Source organism: Rattus norvegicus, chromosome 17 (assembly GCF_036323735.1).
Source record: "Rattus norvegicus strain BN/NHsdMcwi chromosome 17, GRCr8, whole genome shotgun sequence".
Taxonomy (NCBI): domain Eukaryota; kingdom Metazoa; phylum Chordata; class Mammalia; order Rodentia; family Muridae; genus Rattus; species Rattus norvegicus.
This window is the reverse complement of record NC_086035.1, coordinates 6097501-6125000: the sequence shown is the minus strand read 5'-3', so window position 1 is coordinate 6125000 and position 27500 is coordinate 6097501. Positions and strand designations below refer to the sequence as shown.

The 27500-nt window shown below is 47.6% G+C and overlaps 1 protein-coding gene, 1 long non-coding RNA gene and 1 other non-coding gene across 4 annotated transcripts in view; 1 reads left to right on the top strand and 2 right to left on the bottom strand.

The window, feature by feature from the left end:
- Window positions 1–17685, top strand: part of LOC120097746 (uncharacterized) — a 20704-nt gene extending 3019 nt beyond the window's left edge. Inside the window, exons 3-7 of the long non-coding RNA XR_010059359.1 lie at window positions 1034–3470; window positions 9799–10882; window positions 11352–11489; window positions 12308–16788; window positions 17028–17685. This is a non-coding gene — a long non-coding RNA (uncharacterized LOC120097746). The remainder of the gene's footprint in view (window positions 1–1033; window positions 3471–9798; window positions 10883–11351; window positions 11490–12307; window positions 16789–17027) is intronic.
- On the bottom strand, window positions 2470–2544 carry Trnas-aga52 (transfer RNA serine (anticodon AGA) 52). The gene has a single exon. It is a non-coding gene; the product is annotated as a tRNA-Ser (tRNA).
- Window positions 4580–27500, bottom strand: part of Slc28a3 (solute carrier family 28 member 3) — a 52388-nt gene continuing 29467 nt past the window's right edge. The window contains exons 6-18 of one of the 2 annotated variants that reach the window (NM_080908.2): window positions 26601–26745; window positions 24092–24205; window positions 23376–23453; window positions 22151–22231; window positions 21450–21530; window positions 19275–19400; window positions 16973–17103; window positions 14695–14863; window positions 13736–13933; window positions 9774–9855; window positions 9170–9268; window positions 8827–8938; window positions 6893–7023 (exon numbers count right to left, since the gene is read on the bottom strand). In NM_080908.2, the coding sequence (NP_543184.2) occupies window positions 6897–7023; window positions 8827–8938; window positions 9170–9268; window positions 9774–9855; window positions 13736–13933; window positions 14695–14863; window positions 16973–17103; window positions 19275–19400; window positions 21450–21530; window positions 22151–22231; window positions 23376–23453; window positions 24092–24205; window positions 26601–26745 (1543 nt within the window). In that variant the 3' untranslated portion in view covers window positions 6893–6896. Of the gene's footprint in view, window positions 7024–8826; window positions 8939–9169; window positions 9269–9773; window positions 9856–13735; window positions 13934–14694; window positions 14864–16972; window positions 17104–19274; window positions 19401–21449; window positions 21531–22150; window positions 22232–23375; window positions 23454–24091; window positions 24206–26600; window positions 26746–27500 lie in introns of both variants that reach the window. The other variant, XM_039095316.2, reaches the window with a different exon arrangement.

Genomic DNA, 27500 nt, shown 5'->3' with positions numbered 1-27500 from the left:
CATGACTCTAGTCTATTCTTGGCTGAGGTGCTAAGGCGTCCCCAGGGCGAGAGGGTTTATTTATAAAATTAGGAAAAGGCTCACATTTGGAACCATAATGCCAGGTGTGAAAAGGAGCAATCACATTAGTGGAGAACAAACCAATATAAAACAAAGCTAGGAGGCCTAAGGGCTTTTAAAATACATTTTTAATTAATTCTGTGAAAGTATTATGCATCTACCTGATAAATTTTCATTACACCTCCTCTGCGGGAGCCCTCTAATTCTGGGACTCATTACTATTGAGGCTGCACCTTTACCGATATCCTTGCCGGGCCTCTCACCAGCCAGGGCAGCACCCCCCATCTCCACGATGTTCCCTGAGCCTTAGAACAAAGAATATGATACACGTTTCCCATTTATGGCTGAGCCCTCCACATACACTCATTGTCTGCACCTTGACTAGTGCGTTAACCACCGTCTAGTTCACAATGCAACTTCTCTGATGAGGTCAGCAGATACACTGATCTATAACAGAGAGAAATGTACTTAGACAGTTGGATACTATGTACATTTAAAAAAGAAACTAGTATTAAGTTCACTGTTGGGGCCTCCGAACTCCAGAGACAAGCAAATATTTCTTTCCATGGAGCAGACTTTAAATCGAATCAGGGAGCAGCTGGTTGGCCCCAGGACCTCTGTGTTCGTTGCCTGGGCATAAACTGCCACACAGTCATTGTAGCTTTCAGGGTTCAGTGACTTTTTCCCCCCAGCAGTCTGTGTGGTGACTTCTGGTCCTGAGAAAGCTAGCCAGCATGGAGGAAGCTTTCTAGTTAGCACCCTATCCTGGTGCTGGTGTCCTGCTGGCTGGTGTCCTGCTGACTGGTGTCCAGTCAGTACTCCATGTCCTGGAGTGATCAAGTTCTGGCGGGCAACTGAAACAATGGGGGTTCCTCAGGACGTACCTGCCAGTCAATCCAGGGCAGCTACCCCCCACCTATGCTGCACACTTTATTTGGTGTCCTATGGCTGTTGGGAACTTTTACTTTGCAAGATTCCCCGAAGTAAACGTCACAACTAGAAACAAAGTCAAGGTGGACCAACCGAGGCCTCAGACATTCGGGGACACAGGACGACGAGCAGGTGGGTAGAGAACCGACTGTGGGAGCAAGCAGCTACCAGCTTCTGTACCTCCTGTAGAGAGAGGAGGCCACATGGCAACAAGTATTTCTATTGGAGGTTTCACAAGGAAGAGCCAACAGCCGGCCGAACGGCTTACATGGGCTTGTCACGCTGTCTGGAGGGAACAGGTCCAGGGTGATCGTCACGTGCTGATATTCCTACTGTTGGACTTGCCGCCTCTTGTCAGTGGCTTGGAATAATGCCACCCCTCCCTGACCCAGTTCGAGAGGGACAATGTTACGAAGCTAGCGTGAGAATTATGCACATGATGCAGGAGAGGCTCTGGGGCGAAGAGGGAGAATATATTCTGACAAGGCAGGTGGGAATTAAGGCCATATCTTTCTCCAGAAAGTCACCTGACTCCAGAGGTGTAGACGCTCTACTGAGGACATCTGGGAGCTCTACTTTACCCAGTGGGGCAGCCAGTAATACTTAAAATACGGAGGGACTAACCTCATTTTAATGTAAGTTTGAAAACTATTAATTTCTATCACCTGGAAACTAAGCATGTTTAGGAGAACCCGTGTATGCATATTTACGTTTTGGCTTTAAATTTTATGCCATCTAAGTACAGATAAAGCATTTCCAGTAAAATTTTAGTACCATTCTTGAGATATGCACACTAGATCTTAAAGACTTTCTTTCTTTATTTCTCTCTTTCTTAATTTCTTTCTTTCTTTCTTTCTTTCTTTCTTTCTTTCCTTCTTTCCTTCTTTCCTTCTTTCCTTCTTTCCTTCTTTCCTTTTTGTTTTTGTTTATTTGTTTTGTTTTGCTCAGGGAGTATACAATATCTCCATGAAATGGTACTTCTAAATCAATCTTACTTTTTTCTCTTTTTAAAACTATGATGGCTACTTGGGAATCTTAAGTTACATGGGATTTGCGTTGTACCCCTCTCCTTTTTAGAGAGAGTCTCCTCCGATAGTGTAGGCTGGTCTAGAACTGTGTAGCTCAGAATGCCGTGAAATTGTGGCAACTCTCCTGCCTCAGTGCAGTGGGAATATAACCACGAACCGCCACAGCTGGGTGGGACTGTGTTTCTGTGAGACAGCGCAACTGTAGGAACAGGAAGGCACTGGTTTGTAAAGAAAACACACACAGGCTATTGGAAGTAGCAAAGCAGAGTTGTGGTGTTGGGGATGACCAGCATGGGGTAAATGTGTTTACCAGACAGCAGCCGATGTGTTCTATAAAGACTGAATAGTGTTTTCAAAAACAGAGGGCAAATACATGTGTAAACTCTCCAAAAGACCAAATTTGATCTCTTAAAACATGGCCTGATCTTTTTTTTTTTTTTCTTTTTCTTTTTTTCGGAGCTGGGGATCGAACCCAGGACCTTGCGCTTTCTAGGCAAGCGCTCTACCACTGAGCTAAATCCCCAACCCCAACATGGCCTGATCTTAATCCATCCCATGGTGGAGGAGGAAGGGGAACCTGCTTAGCTCTCAGCTTCATCTGAGTCGCGCATGAGATTCCACCCCAGCCAGGCAGCTCCTGGCGGTCGTTAGCTGCTGGGAGAGGAAGAGGGTAGCCCTGGCTAAGTTGGCTGCATCGGGGCAGGGGAAGGCCATGCGTTGAAGAATATTGGGGCAAAACAAATTGGTCTCGGTGGCTTTAAAAAGCTCCAAGTTGTGTGGGATGGAAGGGGGATGGATTTGGGAAGAGTTGGGGAAGGAAAGATGAACAGAATCAAAATGTGTTGAACAAAATTCTCAAACAACACACGCATGCATGCACACACACACACATACACATGCATGCACCCTCACGCACACGCATGCATGCATGCACCCTCACACACATGCACACATGCATGTACACATACACTCACACTCATGCATAACCCTCATACACACGCATACACACACGTGCACACATGCATGCATGCACCCTCACACACACGCACACACATGCATGCACACATACACTCACACATACACACTCATGCATGCACCCTCTCACACACTCGAGTGCACACACACACACACACACACACACAGATATTTTAAATGTGTCTAGAGAGCCAGGCATGGTAGCCACACTGTTAATTCTAGCACACAGCAGGCAGAGGCTGGCAGATCTCTGAGTTCCAGGTCCGGTAGGGCTGCACAGTGAGTGACACGGTGACCTCTTTTTCAGGTGATTGAACTTGATTATATTCCCAGTGGCTTGGGAAAAGTGGACAGGAGGCAAGCAGAGAGGAAACAAGATGTGTCTGTGGCAAACTACTGAACAAAATCAGCTTCAAGAGAGAGAGGTTTCTTTTGGCTCCGTTTTAGACTTTCTGCGCCTGGTTGCCCGGATTCGAGGTATTGAGTCTGTAGTGATGTGGGTAGGAGTAGGCAGCAGAAGTGAGTGTCCCCCTCCCTTCCTGACTGGAAAGTAGAGAAATAGGAAGAGCAGAGACTGGGATCTCAGTGTCCCCTTCAAATTCACACCAAAAGTGACCCGATTTCCAGTGGGCTCCGCCTCTTAAAATGTCTGCTACTTCCCAGAGGCAACACAGGCTGTAGACCAAGCCTTCAATACACAGACCTTTGGGAAGTAATCAAGATCCAAATTGTGGGGAATGTCTAACTTCTTCCCCTCTTTGGCATGAAATCATTTGTATAGTGCAACAGGCATGCATGCACGCGCGCGCGCGCGCGCGCGCGCGCGCGCGCACACACACACACACACACACACACACACACACACACACACACACACACACACACACAAGTGCATCCAGGCATAAAGAAAAGGGAAAGTTAAATGTCTAGTTTTACAAACTAAAGAGAAAAAACTTTTCTGCAAACAGTCATAACTGCTTTCCTTGATGCAAGCTGACAGGCTCAGGGGAAGAGTTAAACATTCAGAGAACCAAGAACCAGAATGAACAAGGACAGGCTAGAAGCAGCAAAGAGGTTCCGTCAGGGATTCTCCAGAAGAGAATATAGTAGGGAAAAAAAAAACCAGAGAGTTAAAAAGCATCAGAGAGGCTGGAGAGATGGCTCAGTGGTTAAGAGCACTGACTGCTCTTCCAGAGATCCTGAGCTCAAATCCCAGCAACCACATGGTGGCTCACAACCATCTGTAATGGGGTCCGATGCCCTCTTCTGGTGTGTCTGAGGACAGCCACAGTGTACTCATATACTAAAATAAAAACAGAGAGAAGAAAGTAGCTATAGAAGACAAGAAAGAGCCAACATGTGAAGAATTGGCGCTCCTGGTGTTGTACCATAGGCTGTAATGAAACCTTACAAGGGCACACAAATGGGTTTTCCTAAAGTATAAAGACTGAGAAAGATTGATACAAATAATAGAAAATTAGGAAGACCTTGATCTGTTGACTTCAGGGACAGAAAGTCCTTTGGATACCCAACCCCTCCCCCTACACCACTAAACATAACGCAAAACCAACACACAACCCCAACTATTTATACGTAGATGACTTTTTAATTGCTCTTTTGCATGGTCAGAAGGGGAGACAGAATACACCATCTAACTGCATAACCCTTTCCCCACTGAGTCTCTTCCTCTCACTGTTTGGCTCAGGTTTTCCTCAGACAGTGTGGTCTCTGCACCGTTAGTACTGACCGACTTCATTAAAGTGCGTTCTCCTGATAATCCTCAGAGCATCAATGCCCAGTGAGCACTTGGGATGCTGGTGTCTTTGCTGATTGACGGGAGAGCCAATGAAAGCCATCCCCGCCCCAGTGGGCATTGAGTTTCCTTCACGGTTGGCCTTTATGTGGCTTTTTTGACCAAGGATTAATGTTTTACACTATCTTATCAAGAATATAACATAACTGTACATCAACAGGCCCATATACACAGTCCACCCGGTGACAGTGTCTTGGGAACGTCAGGCACATCGGTAGTCTATTGGATTACTTCTTCAGAGTGTTCACTGCTTTCCTGCTGTGACTGGAGAGTTCACGTATGGCCACAGACACCCGCCTGCCACAGAACTTGCTCTGGCTCACAGCACAGAGTGGAAATGTGGATTGAAGTTTGGCTGTTGTTGCTTGGAAACACAGTCTGGCTATGATTCCTATCCCGGGTTTTGAGCTCATAACTTCCCTGTCTTGGCTGCCAAGAGCTGGAATACAGGAGTAATGCCACCAAATCCGGCTCCTAGCAGACAATTTAAGAGCTATCCTACGTTTCTGCATGTTTCCCTAAGGTCAGCCCGCACAGGGGCTGCTTCTTTAGCTGGGGTACTGAAAACGGACACGATTAAGCCCCAGTTCAGCGATGCAGAGACTCACGGCTGGTCAGCGTGAGGATACATGACTAGAGTGCTCAGCCCCAAACTGGACATTTATATCAACTCCCCCGAGGCACAGGGAACAGTGCCCAAGATGGGGAAGAAAGAATATGAGAGCCAGGGGAAGAACTGTGAGATGCTGTCTCTGACCTCTGTGAGATAGACTCTGCCCTCATGAGCTCACTGTAGAGATGGCCGCTTGTCACCAGCAAGCCAACAGCACCAGGCAACCTCGTGACAGGCAACCCTAGACTCAGTAAGGTACAAAACAGAGAAGAGGGCAGGAACATGAGGTGAAGGCAAGCTGAGGGGTGTCTAGGAGGGTGGGGGGCAGCAGGAGTTGGGGGTAGGTGTGGTCAAAGTACAATATACACATTCGTAAAACTGTCAAAGAACAAATGAAAGATATTCATTAAAAAAATACAACATTAACTTTAAAAAGACGGGGCTGACTGCAGGTCTCTGAAGTTGATGAGACGGAGAATCTTGAAGTTGAGACGGAGAATCTTGAAGCTGAGCACTTCAAACGTTTCCGTAAGAGGCTCGAAGGTGTTGACATTAGTGGGGAGTCTGCGGGGAGTCTCTGCAGCATAGGCTCACGGAAACTGGCCGCTTGCAAGTCTCTACCTATACCGACTTAAGTATTGGTTTTCCTATGTATGGCCTGCGGCTTTTCCGAAGGACTCTTGATTTATGAGAAACATCTGGAGGGCGGCCAGTGAGTGGGTCATTGCAGAATAGCCCTCATTCACAGGCGTTTCAAATAGAAGGTACTTCAGGTGACCCTGAGTGAGGGTGGGATGACCTTGCCTGAGATGAGTTTAAATCACATTGCTCTGGTACACTGAGAACACCATACAAGGGGACGGCTGAGTCAGAGCCCAACTATTGGGAACTACCATACCACACACACACACACACACACACACACACACTATCTATCTATCTATCTATCTATCTATCTATCTATCTATCTATCTATCTATCTATCTATCTATCCATCCATCCCAGTTGCTGGGAACTACCATATATATACATGCTACAAGTATATGTATGAATATATATGGTATGAATATATATGTGTGTGTATGTATGTATATATGTGTGCGTGTATATACATACAGACATGTATGTATATTTGTGTGTGTATTTACACACACACACACACACACACACACACACACACACATATATATATATATATATATATATGTGATATGCCTTGAAAATATAAAGTCAGAAAATTTTGTTGGGACTTAGGGTCACACACCTCAGCTTGGGACATCCTCCTAGGAACGCTCCATGGAGAGAGGATGGGCTAAGGAGAGAAAGGGGAAGGGAGATGCTGTAGCTTGGGAGGACTCACTCCTCACTTCGTCCTTCCTTTGCCATTAAGTCCGAGTCCAGGACGGAGTTATCTATCCCCTCGGGAGCAGGAAATCCAGCATCTGCGCACAGAATCCCACCGGGTACATGGCTGAGATCACGGTATGTTAGGGATCCAACCACAGTTCAGCGTTGGTGGTTTCAGCAGGTTGCAGCAGCTCTTCAAAGTGTAGAGGCTGAAGTTTCCTCCTGGGAGGACGTCATTTGGTCCCCTGGCAACAGTGCTGGTGGAGGCAGAAGGAACTCATTAGTTGGGCCTTAGATGGGAGCAGGAGGGAAGTAGACGAGGGTGCACCGGAAATGGTACAGGACAGGAAACTCCCTTGTTCCCAGTCTGGACAGGTGAGTTTAAGACAGACTCCTGGTGGTTAGTTAGTTTTGGTTCTCAAATTCTGAGTGGCCTTGAGGACTCCCCCTGTTTCTTTCAGAATAGCAATCAATGACAGGGTAGAACTAATTCTTATAAAAAAAACAAACAACAAATAACAAACAAAAAGGCATGTGTACATGGGCTGAAGAGATGACTAAGCAGTTAAGAGCACTGGCTGTCCTAGAGGACCCAGGTTCAATTCCCTCGACCCACAGACACTCCCAACTGTCTGTAACTCCAATCCTTGGGGATCTAGTGCCCTCTTCTGGCCTCTATGGGCACTGCATGCACTCGGTGCGCAGAAATACATGCTTATACATACTTAATACATACAACAAACCCAAAAATCTAAAAAATAATATTAATTCGTACACGAATAAGGACAGGTGGAGTGAAGGTGCCGATTTTGCAAATAGAAACCAGAGGGAGATGGCTGGCAGGGATCACGGGTAGCCTAGACCCTGCTGCTATCTGTCTGTTCTGTTACATGTTCTCTGAGGCCTTGACTGGGATCTGAGTCCTCTCTCTGCCCCTGGGATATTGTAAACTGCCCAGGAAACCCCTAACATTTGTAGCTGTTGAAGGCTTTCTGTGAAGAACAAAGCATTGTTCCAGATCTAAACAGGCCTGCCAATCACCTGCACAGGAAAACACTTCCCAGGAAAGGGCTTTAAACAATAGCACCAATACAACGCTTATCTAAAAATACAGGTTGGCCGTTGTCCACAGCTGTCCCTCGAGGCTGCTCTACTTTACTCTGCAATGAATACTACGCTACATATCTCCCCTGAGGCCACTAGGACCAGGGACCCAGGCCAGCCCAGAGGGAGGTTCTAGCAGCAGTAATTAAGGACATTGGCTTTGTGCACAGGCCTGCTGGGGCTAATACTACTTGAGTAGACAAAGTCTCCTTAAGGCTTCATTGTGTCACGTGCAAAACAGAGGAAAACTGGAGCTGTGCCCAATCTACAGGTGACCACAAGGTTTAAGTGAGCTCGTTCACAAGTGCGTGTCGCAGAGGGGTTCGCACTACACACTCACGAGCAGCCTAGAAAAGCGTTTTAGCTTCTAGCTTTCTAGTATGACCTGAAAAGGTAGGTTGCAAGGTTGTAAGAAGGGCCGTGAGTTTTCTCACAGGGCCAACAGTTAGGGGGGTGGCAGGGGCGGGTAATGAAAATAAATGAATGTGGTCTTCGTGCTGGGATCGTAGTGTGACTGTTTGCTCCAAATACAACATGACCACCCTATCCGCCTGTCCATCATGGAGCAGAGGTAGGCTTGGCCCTAGTAGTCATGGCAACCAAATAAGTGACCTAATGCTGTGACAGCCAGGCCTATGGCAAAGGTAAGGGAGCAATTAGCCTTCTCTACAAGAAGAAGATGGGTGAGGAAGGTCGAGAGGCCTTACCCTGGGATCACCCCTACCGCTTCCGACCTCTGAACTGCGTGTTACTTTGGAAGGGTCTAGAATATGCAGCAGATGGAAGGCTGGCTACGGGTGGGACTCTGTGACGCAGCCGTCAGTGTTGTGTGAGGTTTTTCACTGACACGCCCATTTGGGGGCCACCCACACTTCTATAAGGAAGCCTGATTGTCACCCCCCAGGAAAAGTACACAACGGTTAGATTTGACCATTACTAAGAGACCAGAAAACTACCTGTTGAACAGGTCTTGACAGCAAGACGCCACTTCAGTTGTGTTGCTGAGTACTTTGCTGCTCTCTAGAACGTGGTGGCAGTTGATAGCCACCGGGGTGTCAGAGAGCATGCCTGGAAAGGAACAGAGTGCCGTTTATTGTCATAATTTAACGAAATCTCAGAACTCTCCTTCTGTTCTCAGCTTCTCCACCCCATCCCACACATCCCTCTCCACGGCGTGTTGAGCCCGGCTCTGACTCTCAGCTTCTGCTGCAGCATATGGTACATGTGCAGCTTGGAAGCCTGCCTCCCTGAGAGACTCCGTCCCGTGGGTGCCCGGGACAGGAGGGAGGGATGGTGTACCAGCGATGCAGGCTGTCATGAAGCAGGCAATGGTCCCAGCAATCAGGGCTCTCATGGCTCCCGAGGCAATGTCTCGCTTTCTGGACGGAGCTATGGACGCTGGGAGAGAGAGAGGCATTTGAGGTTAGGTTGGTTAGAGACCCAAATCTGTAGCTTCTGATAATACTTCGGTGACTGAATTCCTGGTCAGTTGAAAACAGGGAACACAGCAGAGCCAATGGGTTACCGGGAAGAATCAATCAGATGAGATGATGTCTAAGTTAGCTGCCCCCCATCTATGCCTCTACCCAAGGCAGACATCAGTAATCGATGGCAGCATCTTCTACAGTGAACTTCCATGGGCCCCAGCCTTTTCCTTCCGATGCCTGTTATGGGCATTGGTACCAAGTGGCCGATGTTATCATTGGCTTGGGAGGAGTTGATGCTCGTATGTATTTGTCTTGGGTTTTCACATGTATGCAGGAAAATGGCACTCCAGGGCAGGGATAAAACGTGGACCTTAGAGGACTTAACTACTGTCGAGGAGCCATTTTCCCTGACACAGCATTTCAGAGCAGGAAGGAATTGCCAAAGTCTGGTGTCGAGGGGGGTTCTTTTCACTTACTAAGTCCACCGATCACTATTCCTAGGGAACCGAAATTGGCAAAACCACAGAGGGCGTAAGTTGCGATGGTCTCCGAGCGAATCTGGAAGCAAGATAAAACAGCGATCTGTACACGATCTGATGCACCTCCAGAAATCTTCGCTGGCTACAGAATTAATGCCGATAAACAGGCACACAGTCGACTATCAGATAACCGTCGGGGACCCCCTTGTGTGCTTAGACATTGAGGGACTGCGGAAAGAGGACTGTATATTTAAGGAACAATTTCCAATGCTCTAGGAGTTAGTGACCTTGACATCTAAAGAGGCTACCTCCTGCCCACACATCACTTCTAATATTGCATGTGACTTGATCACCTGCCATCTTATACCAAGCACAGTACTATTTGCTGGAGATAAGAAGTTGGCCCCAGCAAAGGCTTACATTATGCGTGTCTGACAAAGGACTTAGAATATATAAAGAGCTGCTATAATTCAACAATTAGACTACTGCCCGGGTTTTCAGATACATTGCTGCAAAAGGCAAACAAGCGGGCAATAAACGTGTGCTCAACATCTGTCACCAGGCAAGTGCCAACCACTAAGCCAAAAGAAAGCTTTCTTAAGTTGGTTTACTTTAGGTATTTTTGTCAGTGAACGAAAGAACTAAAATAAAGAAGGAAGGAACTGTGTACTATATATACTAAGTATGCGCAGGATTTAGAGCATGTGGGATGCGTGTGCATTGCCATTGTGCTTGATACTCACTTCTGGTGAACTGGCAGAGTCATCACGCTGGCCTGAAAGCGGCGGTGGAGAACCCACCCTCCACAGCAGTTCCCGGGAACCTTTGATTCAGCTCACAGATTTTGTAACAATGATGAAAACTGATTGATACATCTACAATGGGGAGGGGGCTCATTAGCTGCCTATAGGTCTTCGTGTGGGGGGCATGTGGGGGAGGGCAGAGGACATAGTCTTTAAAGGGCCATGAGGGAAGTTGGTTATCTCAGTAAACAGGAAGCTCTGGGCGGTCACAGGAGCTTCCTTACAGTCGGCCATCCTGCCTGCCCGCCTTTGTTCTTCAGCTGGGACAATGCATGGGAATGTGGGGGGTGCCCGTTTGGAAATGTAAGACTGGGTGTCATTTCTGGGGTGGTGGGAAAACAGTGAGTTAGCAGAGGGGTGTGTGTGTCAGGGGAGGGGGGCTCTGCTCCTACTTATGGGGGGCTACACAGGCTGCACAGGGAGGGGAGGGGGCTACACGGGCTGCACAGTCTGATAAGTGTTGCTTGGGCTGAAGGACTGAGCACAGAGGTTTCTGCAGATTCAGTGGGCACAGCCAGTCTGGCAAAGGTTTGGCTGAGGTCAAGCTTAAGGCTGCTCTGAGTTACTCCGCACTGTCTGAACAGTGGGTTTCCAGACTGACCCTCGTCCTGAGAGGCCCCTGGACAAACCTGACTGAAGAAAATATGCAGCACCCAACCCAGACCCCCATAGGAGACACCTGACGCTTCAACGGGCACAGCCCACGAAGCTGTGACCTGATGGGGACCTGGGGGGATGTGTGTGCAGTCATGGCTGTGTACGGTTTTAGCAGAAGTAGAAAAGGAAGCTGGAACAACGCCACTTTCTTTTGCCCCCAATGTAAACGATCGCCGGCTGGGTGGAACAAGACGGGCTGAGCTAGGAAGATAACAGTCTCCTGTGTGCAAGCCAAGATGCTCGGAAATTTGGCGTAAGTTGCTCTTCCCCCCCCCGCCACTCAACAATAGCAGAGGCCGCTGAGCTGTTTCCACGTGTACCCTGTGTGCCTGCCTTCCACTGGGCTCGCTCCCAAACAGGATCATCTCTGCAATTGGGGCTTCTCCTTCCCAACATGCTTTTCGGAGAAGCAACTAGTATTGCCAGAACTGGCAGCTTGCTTCCCTCATTAACAAAAGAGCACTTTCTCCTGGCAATGGGCAAACAGAAAACTCGTCAGCTAATTTAGCCTGTTGTTTGCTCTGGGCAGGGAAACAAACTGGCTTAGGTGGCATCCAAACCATGGAGACAGTTGGCCGAGTCCCTACTGTTGTTTCCTGAAAGATGAACAGTGAGGGCAGAAGACCCACAGGGTCTGTTCCTAGCAGATTTCTGGGGTGTGGTGCCCCCGACCATAAAATCACTCACGTGCAGATTTTCTTGGGGGAGGTGACCTCATTTATAGTCATATGTTTGGTCTCTGGGAGTCCAGGAGCTAAGGGGTGACCTCTGGGGCGAGTGTCTCAATACTGGGCAGTGTGCTTCAAAGCTGGGGACACTAATGGGTCATTTCAGAGAGGGACAGGGATGGTTAGAAACGTCTGTTTCTCTTAGTTTCTTTGGGAGACAGTTCTGATCTTCAGAGGGAAGTGAACTGGAGATTCAGCTACAAACGTGTCTCCACCCAAACTAAGCTCCTCGGTCCATCAAAGCCTAAGGTGGCATGAGTGCCTCTTGGCAGGATTACAGGGTGACCGCCCCAAGGTTCCTGATCACAGAAAGAAGCGTTTTATCGTCCCTCCTCCCTTACAGGTAGCAACTGTGCCTCGTTAAATTTCGATGAAGAGGCTCAGAGTGACATGCAGTCCGTTTCTTAGAACTCATGATGCTAGGGGAGGCCTTCGAGATCAGCTGTTGGCTCCTAGAAGGTAAGACCTGTCATATCTGGTCCCTGAATATCCTCCCAAGACCTCTGTACTGAGGTGGGAGGGGACAGACTTCAGGAGGTGTGAAGTCTAATCTTTTCAACTTGACACACTCTTGCCTGGGAAGACAGGCCCTCGACTGAAGAATTGCCTACAGCAGTTGACCCGCAGCAGGTTTGTGGGGTATTTTCTCCATCGCTTATCGATGTAGGAAGGTTCAGCCCACTCTGGGTGGTTCCATTCCTATGCAGGTGGGCCTGGGCTGTGTAAACAATGGTAGCTGAATGTGAGCCTGTGTACAAGCTGGCAAACAGTGTTCCTCCTTGGTCTCTGTCTCCATGTTCCCTCCCTTGGCTTCTCTCAGCAATGAACTTTCCTGTAAGTAGAAACTGGAATAAACCTTTTCTTTTACCAGTTGCTTTTGGTCATGGTGTTTAATTACAGCAACAGGAAAGCAAACTAGGACAGGAAGTCAAGCCCAGGAAAAGAATTTAGGACCACATTCTTGAAGGGGACATTGGGATGCTGTTCCCTCCTCCTCCTTCCCTCTACTCCTCAGCTACTCTGTGGTGAATAGTCTTACTCTGTTATTTGGGTCCACTTTGATGAACTGCTTTGTACAGAAAGCAACAAGGCCAGTGGGTCATGAGCCAAGATGAACCTTCCTCATCTTAAATTGCTTACCTTGGGTGACTAGCACAGGGCCTCAGGCACAGAGCTATCTGATAAATCTTTGTGCACTGATGTCCCAGCTCATGCAACCCTAGGTCTGTGTCTACTTCAGTCTTTAAGTTTCACCCACTCTTTCCCCCTTTCTCTCTTCCTCCACACAAATATCACACGGTCAAGAGAACATGACTGAAGATTATGCTGTGCTCGTCATGAGCTCTATACGAGCAAGGGCTTGGATTGTTCTGTCCTACCATCATTCAAGCTCTAGACAGACAGCTGAACAAGTCACAGTGTATCTATGTGATAAGAATTACACTTACTGACATATATTACTGCACACCAAGTCACAGTGTATCTATGTGGTAAGAATTATGCACACTGACATATTACTGCACACCAAGTCACAGTGTATCTATGTACTAAGAATTACACTTACTGACATATACTGCTGCACACCAAGTCACAGTGTATCTGTGTGATAAGAATTACACTTACTGACATGTATTACTGCATACCAAGTCACAGTGTATCTATGTGATAAGAATTACACTTACTGACATATATTGCTATACACCAAGTCAGTGTATCTATGTGATAAGAATTATATAACATATAGAATATAGACATGAAGAACTATACGTACTGACATATATTGCTGCACACCATTCACAAATTTGGGTCCAGCCGCTTTCCTCAAATTGATGAATTTTGAGAGGTGTTCATAAGCCACAAATTCATTGAAGAACGTCTTGTAGCCTATGAGTTTGGCGACCATAAAGCTGTCTTGCCAGTCGACTCCCATCATGAAGGAGAAAGGCATGAAGATGTAAGAACAAATGAGCTGCAAGGGACAGAGGTGGTGACACTCATTTAATAGCGATTGCCTCGAATTCTGCCACATCCCCTCAGTGACAGGGTTGGTCCTGCTCTTCTGGGCACAAGGAACCCATCTTCAGTTGACCATCTTTATGTATCAGGGATGTATGGTTGGTCCTCAACAAATTGGTCTTAAGGCTTGATTCTCATGTGGTAATGTCAACAGGTACTCGAGCCTTAAAATCAATGAGTGTCTTTCCTGTGGTATCGCATTAGTTCTCTGTGGAATGGACTAATTTGAGTGTTTAAACAAGGTCAGTGGCATGGTCCCCCCACCTCCATTCATTTTGAATGTGCCCTTTTCTCTTGTCTGTGGTGCACAGGACTGCATGTGAGCCTCATCATGTATAATCCCCTGACTGGATTTTAAGTCTGCAGAGTGGCAAGTTAAATAAAAACCTTTTATCTTTATAAGGCTTCCTGACCCAGTGTTCTGTCATAGCACAGACTAAAATAGGAATTGGGTTGGAAGTAGCTTATATTTTTGGGAAGAGGTCAGGAAAGAATGATTGCTTTGGGGGAACGGTGGGGCAGCAATTTAGATGCCTCTATAGTGTGTGAGAGAGCACAACACAGCTGACTAGGAAAGGCTCACTCTGTAGCTCACACTGGCAACCCTATCTCGGCCTCCTAAGTGATGGGATTAAAAGGTGAGTCACATACCTGGCTTCTAAACGTGTTTTCAAATGAAGGTAGTTCAGAAACAAAACAAGGTAGAGCCATTACCTCGAAACTCAGCTGTGGGTAGTCGAACATGCTTCCAAACCAAGACAGAGCGGAGTTCACAAAGGAAAGCAAGGCCAGGAAGGCGATCAGATTTGCAGCGATGTTTGCCACCAGGGGGATGGACGAAGATGCACCCTGCGTGGCCGCCTCCAGGAGATTCCGGGAATCACTACATCAAAAAAAAATGGGAATTCTACAATTACCAAGGAGTATCTGTGGTGGTTTGCATGTGCTTGGCCCAGGGAGTGGCATTATTTGGGGGTGTGGCCTTGGAGTGGGTGTGGCCTTGTTGGAGTGGGTGTGTCGCTATGGGTGTGGACTCTAATACCCTAGCCCTAGCTGCATGGATGTCAGTCTTCCACTAGCAGCCTTCAGATGAGGATGTAGAACTCTCAGCTCCTCCTGCACCATGCCTGCCTGGATGCTGCCATGCTCCTGCCTTGATGATAATGGACTGAACCTCTGAACCTGTAAGCCAGCCCCATTAAATGTTGTCCTTATAAGAGTTGCCTTGATCATGGTGTCTGCTCACAGCAGTCAAAACCCTAACTAAGACAGTATCTCTGGAACTACAGCATAGGAGTGACCTAATCATAGTGGCCCGGTAAGGGGTGGACCCTTAGCCACATCCCTTGGTCAGAGTACGCAGTCTCTTACAGCCTCAAAATTTGATGGGCTTATGATCGTGGATGCTTGGCTGTGGGGATGTGGAGCCCACTGCTGTGGTACCTTTCTCTTGGTGGAGGCTGAATCCTGGGCTTTGGATGCTAAGCATCCACTCCCACCTCTACTCCATTGGGTACATTTATAATAATAAAAAAATAATCCCTAAGAAGCAACAAAACCATATTACGTTTAACTACTATTTCAAAAATAGTTACCTGCCAGGGACTGTTGATAAAATCTCCAGGGACTACCAACTAGCAGTTGAAAGGAAACCCACATCACCACTGCTTCACTAAAGACTGAATCCCACGGTATGCTCCTCTCTGGTCCCTCACGAACCCCTCTCATCTGAGAGGTCTATCCCTAAAATCTATCTAAGCCCCCAAACCCCATTTCTTTACTATTTCCTACACAGCTGCATCCTTACATAACACACCTGACCTATACACACCAAGCAAATCTTCATGGTCCCTGACTCTGTAGGTAGAACCTTCAGGATGCTACCTAGCCCCCCATCCCAATTACCCAGACCAAAAGTGTTTCCTAGTTTGGTGTTTGGAATAGTCGCAGAAATACGTAACAAGAAGTCCTGCGGGAGGAGGGGTAAGGATTAGAATTCAGTGATGATTAACTAATATTTCATATGCACCTAATACGCAAAACCTGAGATATATTTTTTTTTCTCTTTTTTTTTCGGAGCTGGGGACCGAACCCAGGGCCTTGCACGTGCTAGGCAAGCGCTCTACCACTGAGCTAAATCCCCAACCCCCTGAGATATATTTTTTATGCAACATTTTAAATGTTTGTTGATTTGCTATTTCCGTGTGTGTGTGTGTGAGCATGATGTATGTGGTGAGGGTGAATGGGCCGAGGGCACGGGACAACTTCATGGAGCCACTTCTCTTCTGCACCTTTAAGTGACTCCTGGGCTCAGACATGGGTCTCTCACCTTGTACGGTGAATGACTTTACCTGCAGAGCCCTCCTGCTGCCCTAGACGACTTTTTAATAATCTGTGTATAGAACAAAGTTGAGCGGCCTGGGTTTTCCCGCTTGTGGCATCGACATGGAAGTGAAAGACATTTCGGGTTTCAGAACGGTTTTGATTTTAGGTTTTGGGTTTCAGATGCCCGCCTTTCACCTCGTCCCTTCCACAAGCTGTCTTCACATTCCGCTCCCAGTCATGAGTATTTCCACATGAATGAGGCCGCACATTCGTTAAATTGTGTGACATAATTCATATCGTACGGGTCTCACTCCTGAAGTCCCTCTGAGGTTTTTATTTCTTTTTCACAGAGTGGAAGAAAACGAAGCTGCCTTTTTAATCCCACGAGGGAACCTGGGAACATCCATTCTGAAACTTTCCGATAGTCTTAAAGCTGGGCTCAGCGAACAGTGCGTTTGTTTATCAAGAAGCACTTCATAAGAGGTGTTTAGAAAGGCTTTCATGGGCACTAAAGCGGGGGTTGACTTCGTTTCCTAGGCAAAATCTAAGAGCTCACTGGGGGGTTAAACGTGAGGCATTCTAAGGCCACAACCAGCTGTGCTTTCTTCCCATGATCAAAGCATCCTGGCATCCTGGCCTGTACGGTTGTTAATTAGGCAATACCTACCCATTTTCCATTTTCATGGCATTCTTGAGGGTTATTTTGGGTTTCTCTGTTTCAGGCCAAAAGAGTTTGGCCACAGCCAGGGCTGCAGGCGCCGACATGACAGAAGCGGTGAGCAAGTGTGTAGATGACACCTGCAGCAGTGAAAAAGGAAGGGGCTGATCCAGTGCCAGAGGCTTGGAAGACCATTCCAGGCGCCCAGCACGCCCCGTGTGCCCAGTCAGAGGACAAGGCAGGAATTCAAGACACCTGACCACCCCCTTGGGAGAAGCATGGATCCTAAATCTATGATTATCTAGGATGAGAATTAATCCTGCATTGTAAGAACTTTCAAAGACTTCTCAACCCCTCTGTTGTCTCTCCGATCATCCGGCTGATATTGTCCCTGCAATCCATAATTGTCACATCCTCCGTGCAGATGGGGTACGAGGTGGAAGGAGCACGGCCGAAGCAGAGACGGATGGTCCCCACTCTTCCCACCCAGGAACCCTTCCTGTCTTTACACAACATTAACCAACCCATTGTCCCTTTAGCATGTAAACTATTTCTATCCACCATTTCTTACCCACCCTCGTAGTTGGATTATTCTGGATTTTTCCCACTACGGTGATGGCTAATCTTGGTCGTCAACTTGACTGTTATCTAGGATCAATTAAAACCCAAGCCCAGGGCGCTCCTGGGTGGGACTTTTTTGATTAGATTGTTTGAAAGAGAAAGGGTTCACACTGTGGACCTCAGTTTCTGGTGGCAGCATGTTTGAAATAACATGAACCAAACTTGACTTTCTCCCTCCCTGCCCCTACCCTCCCTGTCTGCCCCCTCCCTCCCTGCTTGTCCCGCCCCTTCCCCTCTTGCCCCCACTTCCAATGGAGTCCACCTATCCTGCTGCTGTGCCCTCTCTGTGTTGGTACTACAACCTACTTCATCCGGCTCCAATATCAGATTCGGACTGCTGAGACAGCCAGCCCCAAGGACTGAACAGACATTGCATTCATAGCCCTTTGGTGTAAGACAGCCATTGTTGGACTACCTAGGCCATACTCTATCTTAGAGACTCCTGATTAGGTGTGTTTCCCACCCCATTCCTGTCACGCCTAGGTCATTGATGAAGGCAGCATTCCTACCTACGGGGCAGGAAACCAATCACTGGGCGAGGAGGCAGGACTTCCGGGTTGGGGAGCGGAAGAGGGAACAAACGCAGGAGAAAGAAATTTGCTTTTGGACTGCTCGAGTGAGGTGCTCACAATGTAGGAAGCCGGAGGCTGTTCGTTTGAGTGGTGGATCCACCACCGGAAGATTTCTAACTTAGAGTAGTTGGAGGGATTAGGATGCTAGCTTCTGCACCCAGCGATTGGGTTATCTGCTGATTCTAAGCTAAGAACGTGTGGTGTTTTCCTTCACGAGGCGACTCAACTGGGTTCCAGAGAAAGGTAACCGCGGCAGAGCGTGGGTTTGCAGCGAAGTGCGCCCCAGCCAGCCCTGGGAACTTAGCAAGCAGGGTGGAGAGAGCAATTTTGGAGATGAGTCAGAGAGCCAGCCTTGGTGGGACAGGCTTTGGCTTAAAGGAAAGAATGCGGTCTCAGCATGTCTGCCTGGCTGAAAACAGACCGAGGCTGCCGGGTCCGTGCCTAGCTGGTGATAGCCTGTTTTTTGTTTTTTATTTTTCTTTTAATATTTCACGCTACAGATGGCTAGGTCTCATTCCATGAAATTCTTGTTTAATTACACACGGAAAATCAGGACCTTTAACAAGATTCACGTGAACCAAAACAACCCCTTTCCAGGTGGCCCTAATGGGTAAAGGTTTGCGACCCACTGCTCTGGATCACGGCTTCTTTCCCAAGAGTCAGGCATTAGCTCGGTTGGCGGAACTACTCGACACACACAAGACAAAAAGCACAGGGTTGTCTAGTTTCCAACAAAACCTTCCACAAAGATCCAGCAGGGTCTGGATTTGGCTCATTAGCCACAGTTGGCTGACCCTTGGTTTACACCATCTTTGCTTATGTCAATAGTAGGTTCTGCTTTTTCCACACACACACAGATTGAAGTTTTCAGGCAAAGTAACCTTGTTCATGGACCGCCACTGTGTTGTGGTTGGAATTACACGAAGGTGGCAGGAATCTGGACTCAAAGCTCTCAAATTCCCTAGGTCACTATTGCAAATGCCAAAGCCACGGTGGGCTACGTTTGCCATGCTCGAAAGGGCCAGGCTTTCTCAGTGTCACTTCCCATCAGCAATAAGAAGGAAAAAAAGAAACCAGAAACAGGAAGTGGGAGACTGAATCGACTTTGACCCTCTTACCCCAAAAGAGATGTACGCGCCCAACACGCTCCCAGCAATCGTGGCAAAACCAGCTGTCATGATGGTGTGCAGTTCTGACTTGGTGACGTGTGGTAGATATGGTTGAACCAGTAGTGGAGACTCTGTCTGGAGACAAAGATTACATGCTACCTTTTAAATGCTCAACGCCATGGTCCCTAATGCAGTTGTCAGAGTGACTCTCAGACCATGTCTGTCGGTCCCAGGAAAGGCAAGCCCTGGAAATTTCACCTCCGGAAATGCAAAGTCTCCAACTGGAATCGGAAACTCTGAGGGTGCCCTCCCTCCCCCCCACTTCCCTGTTTGTGCTTTGACAGCTTTCTCATTAGTTCTGGTACCAACTCCTGGAGTTCTCCCACCCCCCAATGGAAACACCAAAGTGAACTCTCATCAGCGCGTTTTTATAGTCCTGGGTAAATCCGTGATATTTGAGGCTGTTTAAACAGTCCTCAACCTGCCTTTGGCCTGGATGCTATGAGGACTTGAAACCCTCTCCTGAGGGTTAGCTCCACCTGGTAGTCTGGCCTTATGAACAGGATTTCTAGACTGCTGCGAGCTTTCATCTTCTACCTTGACAGACCCGTACATGTCGTGTGGAAATGGAGACCGTTACAGCACAAAGACTAGGCACCCACAGGCCCTTTCATAGCGGCCAGGGTATAGTGGAACAGGCTTGAGGCTTATTAGGGAGGGCGGGCAGGCAGCTCGAAATGTGGGGCTCTCCATTGATAATAGCAGCACTTTGGGCATATTAACTATCAGATCGAGGGCCACAGACACATGCGTGCAATCTTATAATCTTCTGCTCGTTATGCCTAATTGTTCTGTGAGATTAAATGTGTTGAGCCTTAATTTATAAACTGAATAGGAACCCGGCATGTGAGACCTTTTACCCTGTGGGTATCAGCAATCATCTAGAGATGGTGCCTTAATTAGTCCAGAGAGATTTTATGACTATAATTATTATAATTTCAGCTCCTAGGGAAGGAAGCATTATCACTGTACACAGCTCAGCGTAAGCCTGGGATTTGGGGCCATGTGTTTTTCTGTGGTGTGAATGTGGCTTTGAGTCCACTTTCTTGGGGCAGGGTTGCTGGCAGCACTGCCCTGTGGTCTCATCAGGCAATTGTTTCCCCTGAAGCTGTGTGTCCCCCAAGCATTGCATTCCCGACCTGTGCATTCTTAGGATGGTTCCAGTTTTGAGGGATCACCTTTCTCTGCTCGAATGGACCTCAAGCAAAAGGGTGTGTATCCATCCAAGGTGTTAGGGAAGTGATGCGGTAACCTAAAAGCTTATCTGTCATGAGAAGAAAAGCATCTGAAAGCATTTCTGCAGGCTCAGAGGAGGTGGCAGCTAGATGAGGCTGGACAAGGCATGTGTCTGTGCCTGCAGGACTCTTGGTGGGATAGCTTTCTTTGTCTCCTTCATTGTCACCAGCATTGCCGTAAAGCATGTGAGGTACCCTATTCCCTATCTGCAGCTTGAAGACAGTGTGACCATTTGAGCTGAATGGCTGCTAGCCTCTGCTGAGTTGACCAAAGGCCTCAATAATGGAGAGGAGGTTTTGGAGAATGTGTGCATGAGATGCCCTGTGACTTGACAGAATATTGGTGTTCTTTCTCTGAGCTTTCAATAACTCAGTTCCATATTAACATAACCTCCCTCCCCTACCTTATCCCTTTTTTTCTAGACACAAATGCACGCATGTACACGCACACATACATGCCCACATGTATGTGCACATGTATGCACTGCACACATACATGCATGCACACACATATGCACATGCATACACACATAGATGCATACACATGTGCACAAACACATGCGCACACATGCACACACATGTACATGCACACACATATGCTCACATGCATTCATACATGCATACACACGAGCACACAGGCATGCGCACATATACATGTTCATTCACATGTATGAGCATACATATACACATGAATGCATGTGCACACATGCACACACACTCACATGTATGCACACACATGCACACACAGTACTAGGGATTTCTTATTTTATACCTTTCACTCTACCCTAAAGAGATAATGCATCCACAGGCTTCTTGCCACCCATTTGGAAAGAGAGCATCCCCACCAGCAAGCATTTTGCTTTGCTCGCTCTCTGTCTTTACAACTTACTTGCCCAACAAATATGTTGCCAGCAGCAACTACGGACTCAATGGGAGATGACCCCATAGTGACAAGCATTAGCCACCCAACCTACAAGGAAGAAAAGGACAGAGTCAGCAAAGAACCACTCATATAGCAAAGGGCTTTTTCCACTGGTGCCCAGCAAGGCCATCCTCTGCTACATATGCAGCTGGAGCCATGGGTCTGTCCATGTGTACTGTTGGTGGTTTAGTCCCTAGGAGCTATGATTGGCTGGTATTGTTGTTCTTATGGGGTTGCAAAACCCTTCAAAATATCTTATGCCTACAGAACTCTCTCCAGAGCAGAAGCAACTTCTTGTTCCTATTTCTGTACTGCCTGCGAGGAAAGGAGGATCTTGGGTACTCCTCCGGAAGCTATGATTATGGAAACAGTGCTGCTTCTCTGGACAGGCATCTGACCCCCTGTCTCTTTGCTGCAGAAGTAACTTCTGTGGTTTCACAGAGATATCCATTGAGTTGCAAATCCAAGCCCCTTTGGAGGCTCCTGAGGTAAAAGTCTCGCTATGGGCACTGGCAGGATTATGGTTTGGGATCTAAGGACTTAGATGGCGGTAGAGGAGAATCTTTGTAGCGAGAGGTGGGTGTGGTGTGAATGCCTGAATCAAAGGTGTTTAGACTTTGAACCTGAACTAACTGCATCAGCCCATGGAGTGCCTTGCACCCCAGTACCTTTCTGATAATCCACTGCATCAGTCCCAGATAATAGAGCATAGACATCACGGTGCTGAAGAAAACCACAATGGGAAGGATCTGTGGGTGGGGCATAAGCATGGGCACTGGTCAGCGTCAACAGTACTGTGAGCTTCCTACAGGCTTCCCCTCCACCTCCTTTCTGCCCCTAGCAACATTGTAACAGAAGCGAAGTCCCTCTGGACCGAAGACTGCACCATCCACCCAGCAGACAGACCTCTAACTCTTAAGTTCTCTATTGCGTTGGTTTGAGTGTGTCTCCAAAAGCCCACATGGTGGGTGTTAAAATATCAGATGCAATGGTGACGGCATCTTCGGAAGGTAGTTAAGGTCAGAGGAAGTCACAGGCTGCAGAGCCAGCTCAGCGATTAAGAGCACTTGCTGCTCCTGCAGCGGACCTGAGTCTGGTCACCAGCACCTACAATGGCAGCTCACAGCCGCCTATTTCACACCTGCAACTGTGTTAGCATTCTGTCTAAGCTCCACCCCCACAGTTGCCTGGCAACAGTCAGGTATGCTATAAAAGGAGCTGCTTGCTCTCTACTTGCTCTCTTGCTTTCCCCCTCTTCTCCCTTTGTCCCTTCTCTACTCGTTCCCCTCCACCCTTCTCTTCACGTGCTCATGGCCTGGCTCTCCTTTCCTCTCCTCTCCTCTCCCCTCCTTTCCTCTCCTTTCCTCTCCCCTTCCCTCCCCTCCCCCCTCTCTCTACCCTCTTAACTCCCCTCCCTATGCCCTAATAAACTCCTCTCTTTATTCTTCTATCAACACAATATTGGTACGGAAACCCGGAACATACTCTCTTTTTATCTTTGTATAAACACATCAGTCTACTATAACTCCAGTTTGACAAAGCTCCCCTTTGGCCTCTGTGGCTATTGTACGCACGGGATGCATATACATCTACACAAACAAAATACCCACTAAATAAGGCAAACCAAGAAAAGAGATGAGACGCAGTCATTGAAATGGGACGTCCACAGCAGATATTCCGGGTCCCTCCTCAGAGCCAGCCCTGCCCTGCCTCACCCTTCCCCACTGTCCCTTAGCTTAACGGGTCAGAGGCAAGATGCCAGGACAATTTGTGCAAGACCTAACTTAGAAAAATCTGTTAGTAATAAAGACCCTTAGACACACGTTGTGCCTGGGCATTAGGGTTCTTTTCATTTTGATAGGCGGGCATAGAAAAAAAAGAGTCCGGACTTACCTTAAATGCAAAGAAGTGGTCTGTATACTTTTCTCCAAAGACAAACTGGGCTCCAGCGTCAGTGTACCCCAGAAAAGTCTGAGAGAGAGAGAGCGCTCGTCACATGCCATGAACCACAGGAAGGATGGGTAAACACTAGCAAACCCATTAAGCAGAACTTGGGAAGTTATGGACCTCAGGAACCTCTGTTTAAATCATCCCTTCAGGCAGACTTCCTGCCATTTTTGACGTCCAGTCTGCTAGACAGGGATGACCCTAGTTACCACGAGATGCAGACAGAAGCTCTTCCTCTGTTTTGGGGGAGCCACCTCTGAAGTGTGGCACTGCTTGGGCAGGATGATGGGGTCGTAGGATAAAGATGTGGCCCAGTGGGTGACATGGCTAGAGGGTAGTGGCAAGCTTAGCTGACTACCTAAGATGAGCATGTCTGACAGATGCAGCAAAGCAGCAAGCCTAATTAGCCTAATTAGTGCCACGGGAGTAAAATTAGGGTACAGTATTATAGATGAACCACCCATGTTTAAGATGTCCTGAGGGCTACATCCAAATGTTAAAAGTACAAGAAAAACAAAGAATTCTTTTTACTTACTTACTTATTTATTTATTTATTTTTATTTTTTTGAGCCCAGGTCTAATGAGCCTCAGGTTGTAGCCAAAGCTGGTTGTGAACGCCCGACCTTCCTGTCAGCCCACCAGCTCTCGTTTGACCCACTTACCTGAACTTGTTTCCCCATCCAATCAAAAGCAACAAATCCAGGCCTAGTCCTTAGAATTAAGAGCCCAAGAAGAAACTGCAGTCCAATTCCCCAAAAGACAGGCCTCCAGTAAACCTGTGGAGAAAGATGGAGACCATGAAATACCATAGTAGCTCAAACACTGTAATGCTGCTAAAATGGGCAAAACTCAGAGTAACGCTGGGCACTCGGGGACTAAGCTTTCAGAAACTGTGACAGACCCCTTTTGATTATAGTTACCTCACTAGGAAGTTAACGGTGACCATAGACTTCCAAGGGGGCGCTGATCCCTAGGGAAGCCCAAGCAGACAGCACCAGAGGATTTTTCCTAATTTAATTTATCCTTTGACAATTTCATACACGTGTATATAATCACGCTGATCACCCTCCCTCCCTATCCTTGCTTATCTACCTCCTAGCCTTGCCTACCCTCTTTTTCCTTACAAATCTCTCAGATTTCTGTTTGTTTTATTTCATAAACAGGGTCCTCTGTGTGCCGGGGGCTTTTGGGCTGGAGTCTGGTGCGTTTGGCAATGGGTGCACAACGGAAGACGACGACTCTGCCCCTCTCAAAATTTACCATTACTTGGGTCTCAATGAAGGGTTATCTAGACCAGGTCGGCCTGTGGTTGCATTTCTTAGGGATTCTCTTTATTACATTAGTTGAAGTGGGATGATTGTGGACTGTGGGTGGCACCATTCCCTACACAGCAGTTCCTGAACTGTGGCAAGGAGAAGGGAACAGGGTTCAAGCACGAATGCACCAATTTGTCACGCTCGATCGAGACTGGGAATAACATGCCTCAGTGATTCACGCTCCCACCGCCACTTTAATTCACCTGTGGTGATGGACTACACCCTGGAATCACGGACAAATGAGCCATTTCTTCCTTAAGCTGGTTTAGTCAGGGTATTTTATCAAAGCAACAGGAAGTGAAACTGAGACCCCATGCAAGTAGACACCACGTAGTGGTTGTATTTTACGTTCTGCTGCTGCTCTTCCACAGTGCTCTCTGAGCCTTAAAGGAGATGTTAAAAATATCTGGGTACTCAGTCACTCATTCTCAGCACCATGGGCAGCTGCAAGGGTCTGCCTTCACCACCCACACACCACTCACTCCAAGGGGAGACCCCAGAGAGCGCTTAGATAGATCCCAAACTGTTAAAAAAAAAAATCAGGTTTGAGCTCATTCTTTATAAACCTGAGTGGAAAAGCTGAGAAAACTAGATAACCCCAAAGTCCTCACGAATGACCGGGACCCAGAGAATTGGCTACAAAAAACCTGGTCATGTGGCAAATGTTCCTCGTAAAATTATCTGTCCGCTTGGGAATGGAAAGCTGGGAATTGATTTTTCTGTGCTCAAAGGCTGTTTATCTGACAATTTGTAAGAGAATTAGATGAAATCCGGCTCAGTTGAGGGGCTCTTGTTCCACAAGTGAAGGGAGCCTATGACCTTGAGTGAAGACCTAAGAGATAGGAGAGATGGACTGTCCTCTGCGTCTAACCTCAGAGCAGAAACAAATGGCTTAAAATCTCAGGGTTTGTTGATCTGAGCCGGGCAAATAATTTCCATTGTATCAGGAGGTCAAGTTGGTCTCTGGTTAATGCTTTCTCCGTGGGTCACCCTCTTAGCCAGAAGGGGCTGCCTCAGCTGGCCATCGGGATTCGCAGATAACAGCTTCAGTCTCAGAACTCGTGCCCATCTCATGGGCTGCAGGCTGATAAAGGGGGGTTGGGGGGGTGGTGGAGGAAGAGAATCCTATGAAAAGGGCCAAGAGTGTAACAGGACAAATCTGAGAATGAAAAAGCCTGAATCAAAATGGAATCTTCAGGGGCTGGAGAGATGGCTCAGTGGTTAGGAGCACTAACTGTTCTTCCAGAGGTCCTGAGTTCAAATCCCAGCAACCACATGGTGGCTCACAACCATCTATAATGAGATCTGATGCCCTCTTCTGGTGTGTCTGAAGACAGCTACAGTGTACTCAAATACATTAAATAAATAAATCTTTTTTAAAAAAATGGAATCTTCATATGATACAGGACTGAAGGCTGGAGATACAGCTTGGCGGAGGGCTTGGTTAGCTCGTGCAAAGCCCTACAGCCCCCCATTAACCAAGCACAGTCGCCCTTGCTTAGAATTCCAGCACTTAGGAAGCAGGAGGACCGGAAGGAGGTCATCCTTGAGCAAGTTTGAGGCCAGCCTGGGATCTATAAGTTCCTGTGTCAAATCTAAAGTAGCATGGGATTGGGTATAAAATGCTAGTAACAAACCATGTGGGAATACGGGCCAAAGGAAGGATTTCCCATGTGTTTGTAATGGAACCCCGAGTGCACACGAGGAATGCTTTACTACTAGGAATAAAAGCAACCCCCGACAAGCACCCTCGCACTTCAAGGACTCGAACGGGGTGGAAATTCTGCATAGTTAGATTCTTTTACAGCAACTGCAGTCTTGGCTTCCCCTCCTCCCGAGGCCGGTCTGTACTTACTCTGGTCGGATGCTTGGAAAACAGGAATAGCAGAACAATATACATGACGAGCCCACCAAAGGATATCAGCTGCTGTTGGCCCAGCCTGGCCGTGTCCAGAGCCAGCCAGAGAATGACCGCCAAGATCAGTGAGCACCAGACCACCCTGTGAGGACAGAAGGAGTGGGTGTGTTCTTTATTTGGTCAATTTGAATATTGTAATGAGGCTTATGACACACCCCAGAACCAGCTTCAGACAAAATCCTAGCTCCCACCCTCAAGTTCAAGGTTACGCACATGCGCATCAGGTAGAAGAGTGGGAGTTTGTACAGGGATGCCTGGTCTCTGTTTAAAGAATCTTTGAGAGATACCTTAGGCTTCTCCTCTCTGTCCTTTTTTGGGATGGTGTTATCTTCATGGGAGGATATACTTTCTGTAATGGGGAGAAACCAGACTTCGGGTCCTATCTTCCCGAGTCTAGTGGACGTGATAGGCTGATTCACGGCTTCGATGGCTGCGTGTGTGTTGGGGGAACTCCGTGTGGTGGTGCCTGGTGCTATCCTGATAGACTGGACAGAAGGTGGGTGAAGTGTCCAGGGTAAACCATGTGCTTCTCAGTGGATAGAACCAGTTCTGTGACCTACTCAATAGGACCGCCTCTAAGGAGAGAAGAGCCCACAGAGAGAGGCCAAGGAAAAGCCCTGGGTGCTGTTGTAAGATGTGGGTTCCTTCAAGGGGGAGTCAGGTCTCCAAGAACAGGAAGCCCCTCCCCAAGTCACAGATAACCTTGCCCTCGTCTTGGAACTGGCTTTGAGACAAGTCTAGAGTCAGGACATTGAGTGACAGAAAAGGGGACATTTGACTGAGTTTTCTCTAGCTAGGGATGGAAGAACATTTCGAACTGAAACTAGGCTTGTGGTC